At 26.6% G+C, this 7,723-nt stretch overlaps 1 protein-coding gene across 1 annotated transcript; it reads right to left on the minus strand.

The window, feature by feature from the left end:
- Positions 1-295: 295 nt before the first annotated feature.
- On the minus strand, positions 296-1,992 carry LOC112792725 (DExH-box ATP-dependent RNA helicase DExH11). The gene is made up of 3 exons (XM_025836069.2): positions 1,560-1,992; positions 1,167-1,335; positions 296-629 (listed from the first exon to the last, which is right to left on the minus strand). The coding sequence occupies exons 1-3, from the start codon at positions 1,800-1,802 to the stop codon at positions 589-591; spliced, it is 453 nt and encodes a 150-aa protein (XP_025691854.1). The 5' UTR covers positions 1,803-1,992; the 3' UTR covers positions 296-588.
- Positions 1,993-7,723: the final 5,731 nt, after the last annotated feature.

Consider the following 7,723-nt stretch of genomic DNA (forward strand, 5'->3'; position numbering starts at 1 on the left):
AGATCAGAACCGATAAGAACGGATCAAAATAAGTGAAAATCGATTCAACCAAATTACTTGAGAAAAAAAATTAAAATTGATGAAGATGTGATTTAAATTTGGATCTCCTCCTTGTACTACATATTTTTCTTGCTATCAAACTATATTATTCATTATTATTTTATATGTTACTTATTAATTATATAATAAAATTATACTATTTTTTTAAATATTAGTTAATTTTATATTCACTTATATTTAAATTAATTATATTTTTTATTATTCATAATTATTAATATTAATTAAAATATAATTATTTTGATATGATAATATGATAATATGATATTTATTAATATTATTTTTTAATAAATACATACAATATTACACAATATAAAAATATTTTAATAAATATGATTTTTTTTTTCTCTTTCTTCTTGGATGATAGATTGAGAAGTGAACTCCATTTTCCTTTCTGAACTTTTACCCGAAGTGTTTAACATTGCAGCTGATGGAGTTTTTGTTTGAGGCTTGTGGGCTTGGTCCTTTTTAGCAACTCTATCTACATATTGTTCTTCTTATTGGGCTTGCGGATTTTTTGGCCTTGTGGTTCTATTGTTTGGGATGGACCAATGACTTTTGGGGCTGCACAACTAATACAACAATCAAACATAACCCAATCACATATTTGTCATCATCAATAAATACAATTGTTTTCCAAATAAAATTAAAAAATATTAATATTTTATATACTTATTTAATAATAATCGAATTATAATTTGTTGATTATAATATAATGTGTTAATTATAATTTGTTGAAACTTGAATATTTTTAAAATATTAATAAAGATATGTATTTTAAATTTTAGTTTTAAATTTTTTACTATTTTTTATTTTTTATTTACATAAAATCGGTTCTATCGGTTTAACCAGTTAATCCAATGACTTAATAACCTTATCGGTTCGATGATGGATTTGATGCTGACAACTATACTTAGCACCTATAAATACCCGTCTATAAGAAGTCAAAGTAAAATTGAAGCTGCTTCATCATTTTTAATCGTAATGCCTCATCACAAAACTCTACCAACATTCTTCTTCTTAATTATGTATGCATGTGTCTTGTCCTGAGATAAGATTAATGATGAAGAAGCTGTTTACCTCTTACAGCTTAGGAAAGTCCTGCTTACCTATTAATGCCACCGCTTCTTCTGGTTCAAGATCATCATTCAGTTGGTTCTCAAACAAGTAATCAGTGCAAATCAACTCCTCCCCAGAATTCATCCCACAGGCAACACGTCCTTTCATTTGAACAACAAGGTCTTTATCAATATATCCAATTTCCTTCCGCACATCTATCTGGACAAAGAGTACAGTACAGACCAAGATAACCATAAGATTGAGCACAAAAAACAAAGATTATCATCCTCTTAGTAAGTAGCAAGTGAAGGGTTATTAATCCTTATATCAATAACTTCTATTCTATGTAGGTCTCACCAAATAATCCAACAGTGAATAAACCTTAATTTCTCACTTTACAGTATACTAACTTCAATGAATCCTAAAGAAATTATTTAATTTACCTGGCCCTGAAAGTCAGGCATCTGTTGAAGTGCATCATCAGAAATTTGAAACTGAAGAGCATGTACTTCTTTTTTGTGCTTCTTCATCTCTTTAGCTGACTTTAGGTGCTCTTCCAATTTTATACACCCATGACATTGATTCTGAGACATCTTTTCTAACAACTTAGTCCATTTGTGGTATGTTGCTACAAGTACCACATCTCTCAGCTTAAGATATGAAACAAATTTAAAGTGATACTCCATTAAGTCTAGGTTTTATAACCAGCACAGTTTGCCCAAATGTTACAAGATAACAATGTTCATGTTTCTACACCCAAATGAGTATGAAAAACAGCCTCAAGTCTAAACTATCAGCATTACAGCTTGCAGGTCACAGCTGTTTTAAAAATCAATTGGCAAACAAATGGCTTCTATAATTCAGCCATCTTTCATGCTTTTTCAATTTAAGATGCCCAAAAGCCAAGTCGAATTGATGGTATTGACAAGAGAAATTTACATGATTTTTTCTTCCTTTTCATTATTCTTTTTTTCTTCCAATTTTCAACTACACATGATTTATTTGTTATACAAGTGGAAAAATGATCAAATTCAAATAGTTTTTTAAAACCCAAAATAGTAAATGATAATACCTTCCACAGGATCCAAAGCTGAAGGATATTTATTTTCATTTGATTTCAGTTCTAGGAAAAACTGAACTGCCTTTGAATAAACAAAATCACTAACATCTTTAAGAAGTCCAACTTGGTCAATTTTAATTTTGCTACTGCAAATGCATAGAAACTCTTTCCTATCTTTTCGGACTTCATAGCTCATTCCACTAGCAGAACCACGATATGGCAATTTGATACAAAATTTCAACTCTAACTAGAGATAAAAAAAATTGTCTTAGGATATCAAACTCAAGCATCTAAATTGAACAAGCCTTTAATAGATCACGAGTTAATTTCAGGTTAAATAACTACAACATAGACATGACTTTTTGAAGTTTCTGAATGACCTAAAGAAGAGAGTTGAATCTATGATTTTTTTTTTTAAAATCTTGATTGATAGCTTCTCAAAACACAAACTGAAACTGAGCTTTTTAATTGCGTGATGGATGATGCAGAGACAATTTCATTTTGTCTCAAAAAATAAAAACTGAAACAGAGGTGAAAAGAAAAGATGACACAGTCAGGTATCCTGATTTAACTACCTTGTACAATAAAGCCTACATTCAGTCTCCACCACAAGGCGGAATTTTCACTATCTTTTCATATGTTACAAATACCAATTCTCAAAAATTCAACCTAATCCTATCCAGAACAAATCAAGTTTCAACCCAAACTTGACTTAGCTAGGTTCACTCTCTAAATTTACAACACACTAAATGCTCACCTAACATAACAAGGAATATCTCACATATACATGACACAAAACAGAAAAACAATTGAAAGATATTAAAAATAAATTTTGACTTTTCTCCATAATTTCTCAATAAGTGTTCTCTCTTTGCCTTTTTTTTTTTTTCTCAATGCCTCACTTATATGCATTTTTCATTAAAACTAAAGCACAGAAAGATAATACAGAAAACTGAAAACTGAAAACTGAATATGCAATAATAAACCATGAAGGAGATAATATTGAACAGCTCGAACTCTATGTGATGAACCCGAATCTAGCACTCTCAAATGCATCCTTTAATGTAGGTGTATTGTCCAAAACTTGAAGCTCGAAATGTGTGTTTGGTGCTTTTGAAACTCTGAACTTTGGGCTCTCTCCTCTCTCTCAAATTGAGATTCAGATTTTCTTTTTGTATGGAGTAAGATTGCCAAGGTTAGGATTTTTTGAGCTAACTCAACTCCTTAAATCTTGAACCAGCTTTAAGTCTTCTCTTTCTTTCAATAAATCAGAGCAGAAATTACGGATTTAGAGCAGAGATAAGCAGCACAGCATAGATGAGCAGCAGCATGCTTATTGAAATGAGTTCCATAAAACATTTGCCAAATTCAAACCCTTAATTTTGTGTTTTACCCCCAAATTTCAATATCAACTATTGATTCACAGCAGATTTTTGCTGTTATCCGAAATGTATGTAGAGAGGGAAGGAGGATTTAAGCTATGGAAAGCTTTTACCTCTTCCTTCTGATTATGCCTGATCTGCCGTAGATTTGATTCATGGCTCCAATGTGATTTGACTTCTTCCTCTTTCTTCTTCGATGATAGATTAAGATGTGAACTCCATTTTCCTTCCTAAGCTTTACTCGAAGTGTTTAACATTGCAGCTGATGCAGCTTTTGTTTGAGGCTTGTGGGCTTGGTCCTTTTTAGAAACTCTATGTACATAATGTTCTTCTTATTGGGCATACTGATTTTTTGGCCTTGTGGTTCTGTTATTTGGGCTGCACCAATAACTCTTGGGCCTGCACAAATAATACATCAATCAAAATTTTTAACCCAATCAAACTCATATTTGTCAATATTAATATCAATAAATTAAATTGTTTTCCAAACTCAACATTTTTAATTGTAAAGTTTGTCCTAACATTATCTGTTTTCATTTCTAGTGGTAATTGTCCGAAAAAATTTAACTCAAAATTTTTTTCTGATATAAAAACTTAATTATAAAATAATTATCTTGCTTTAATTACATAAATTTGAGTAAATTATTACAGAAGGAAGTCGATTTTTTTGTCAACGTTCTTTAATTATAAATAGTTGAAATAAATATTAATAATACTCAATTCCAATTTCAGTTCCATTTTAACGATTCTTGCCACCGGCTAGACCTCAAAACAGTATCAATAAATCTTAACCTTTCAGAAACTTCTTTTCAGCCTCAAATTGAAGCTACTATAATTTTTTACCATTTCTTTTCTTCTATTTTTCTCCTACAATGTAAGTGTTGTAGCTTTTAATTTTTTGTTGATTTTTATTTTAGCCAATACACGCTTCAAATGTTATGTATATATTACAGGGTCATTATTCCAGTTGTCCAATCTATCAATCACTAATATTAATCCCAAACAACCCTTCTTAATTTAGTGCATGCATGTTTTATATATCTATAAAGGTACATAAATAGGGTTAGTGAGGGTTCTATAAATAGGACCAACACAAATCATGCATTACAAAAAAAAAAAAAAGGAAAATTTTGGACGAATATTTTCTTGAAATGATTTAAATTCATTTATTCACTGTTGAATTAAAGCCATGCATAGATTGACATAAGTTCAATCAATGTAAACCCCTTAATTGTCTATTATTTGAGCTTTTCTTTTTTCAAAAAGATAATAAGTGATGCTTTATCTTATATAATTATTTATATATATATTTTTTAAAAGTGTATATTATTATTAATTATGACAATTACTAATGTTTATTTCCTTCAAGAAGAAGTGCCATAGTAGTAATGTACAATAATAGAAATTGTCAAGTGCCATATAAACATATAAACTAATATTAAACTTAAAATTGTGTATCTTTATCATATATATCATATAAAAATTAAACGTATTATTACACTTGTGTAATGGATCTAGTACTTTCAATTCCTACCAATATTATTAATAAAGAAATATACAAACGCAATATTAGTGGATTTGAAGATACACGAGTGATTGATTTCCCATAATCTTCTCCTTTGTTGATTTATTATTGCTTTGAAAATTCTTTTAAGAAAATGGTCAAAACATATATCTCTCTTTCTTTTTTATTAATCTAATCTATTAATATATCTTCCTCTTGTGCTTTAAGGGGTCAATAATGAATGGGAAATGGGAAAAAATTCATAAAAAAGAGGGAACACAACAACCAAAGGGCATGATTGGAGGCACTAAATATTCTCTCCCAATTAAAAAAATAAAATAAAGAAAACAAAACAGTGTGAGGCTCAGCCAACAGTAAGAGGGGAGGATTTTGGGAAAAAAATAAAAATAAAAAATCTAGTTAATTTTGCTTCTTTTTAACGTGGAAAAGTCACGGACCAAAAACCACAAGACTCAAATATATATTTTTTAATATATGCAAATAGAGCCATTTATTTAATTTTTCAGATACCATTATTCTTGAAAAAAGTACACTATGTTCAAAAGATTTTTATGTTGTCACTTTTCTAAAATTCAACAAATAATTATTAATTTTACAATACATATGTATTAAATTCTTGTTAGTATAATATGTTACACAAATCGTCACCAGTGATTAATCTCTATGGACAACATACAGCTCTCCAAAAAATTAAATATTTTATCATAAATACGTCGTTAAAAATTATAATTATCTATCTTGTATTGTATTTGATCATCTTTTATATAAGTCCAAGTTATTTTATAAGTTTTTCAAACAAACGTTTCATAGTAAAATGATTTAATATATGTTCAAGAATTCTTTTAAGTAATAATATAAATACAATAAAATCAGTTTTTAATTTACATCAAAGACTTATCAATAATAATTACAAAAAAAAAGTTCATATATAAATACTATACTGTTCAGCAATAGATTTACGTTCAACACTGTGGGAGCATATATGCCCCCATTTAATTTGAAGTGTTGATAATATGTTAGAATTTGCAAATGGAACTTTTTATAAAAATAAAATATTGAAGTTCAAAATTCATTCAACATATCAGCCTACAAAAGAAAAAAAATCATTGAATATATCAAATCTTTAAAAAAAAATACTTTTTGAATGTTTAAAGAGCATCCTCAAGACTTTTAATTTGTCAATTACATGATTCCTTTGACTATTATCAGACAGTAAGTAGCTAAACTAAATATTTTTTTTATAGTAATATATAATTGATGCGGTCAATGTAAATTTGTTTTAACATTTTAATGTAGTTGTTAAAGATATAATCATTAATATTATCTTCATCTATTAATTTATATTTTTAAAACATGATATCAGAATTTATGTTCAAAAGGTCAAAAGTTTGATTTTTAGTGAATCTCAAAAATAAAAAAAATAGCATAAAATAAATAAATGAAAAAAGAAGATCTATATACAAAATCAAATAAACCAAAAAAAAAATTCTTATTTAAAAAAAAATATTAGAAATATAATCATATAACTATTAATATTATCTTTTTCTATCAACTTAAATTTTTAAAATAAATAATTTCATAACAATACTCAAATAAATAAACTCTAAAAGTTAAAACTCTTTTTAAGTAAATATTTGTTATAAATATTATAGAGTTTACCTTTTAACAAAAACATTTAAGAACCTATTTTCGTTTGAGTCATTTTAGAATATGTATATATAATATATTTTATAATCTAAAGATAATATCAATCCTTCATTTTATTCTTATCTTAAACTTATTTTTCCTTGAGAACATATATATATATATATATATATATATATATATATATATATATATATATATATATATATTAGAATTAAACAATTTAATTGATTTCTAACAAATTTTAGATTGAATACTTAAATCTCAATAAATTTTAATTATTTTAAAAATTATCGATAATTGTTTTTGTTAAACAAATTAATTCTTTTGTTACATTTAATAAAACTTTTAATATATGTATATTGAATAAATAAATTTTTAATAAATTTTATTATAAGACAAATTAGTTAATTCAATATTGAGTACTTTTAAAATAATAAAAAATTTGTTAAATATTAAAATTTTCAATTTAAAATTCTTCAAAAATTAATTTGAGTGTTTTTTTATATCCACCACTATATAAATTAGATACATATATTTATATTTTTCAACAAAACAAAAAGCAAGTGATAAAGAATATAAAAATAAAAAACTTTTAAGTGTAGAAATTAATAAAATAAAATATTAATTAATATTAAATATATTGCTTTTATGGTACATAAATATCATTCTCTTAATTAAAAAATATTAGCTTTTTATTTATTTTTAAAAAATAGCTTATCCATATGAAGAGTATCTACTGTTAAATCTTAACCTTGTTTGAAAATTTGACCCTTTTAAGACCCTCTATTTTCATGTACTGCAGCAGATCAACGGTCAACGTAAAACACAAATAAAAAAATTATCCACGCGCTCTGGTCTTTCTACATTAACACGCGCTCTCTGGTAAATATCAAACCTCTCGTGTTGAATTGGTAAAATATTTGTTTGTCTAAAATTTGTGAACAAAATTTAGTATTTTTAGGTTTATTTTATTTTAATTTTATTCTAAAATTT

The sequence above is a fragment of the Arachis hypogaea genome, chromosome 1 (genome assembly GCF_003086295.3).
Source record: "Arachis hypogaea cultivar Tifrunner chromosome 1, arahy.Tifrunner.gnm2.J5K5, whole genome shotgun sequence".
In the NCBI taxonomy this organism is placed as follows: domain Eukaryota; kingdom Viridiplantae; phylum Streptophyta; class Magnoliopsida; order Fabales; family Fabaceae; genus Arachis; species Arachis hypogaea.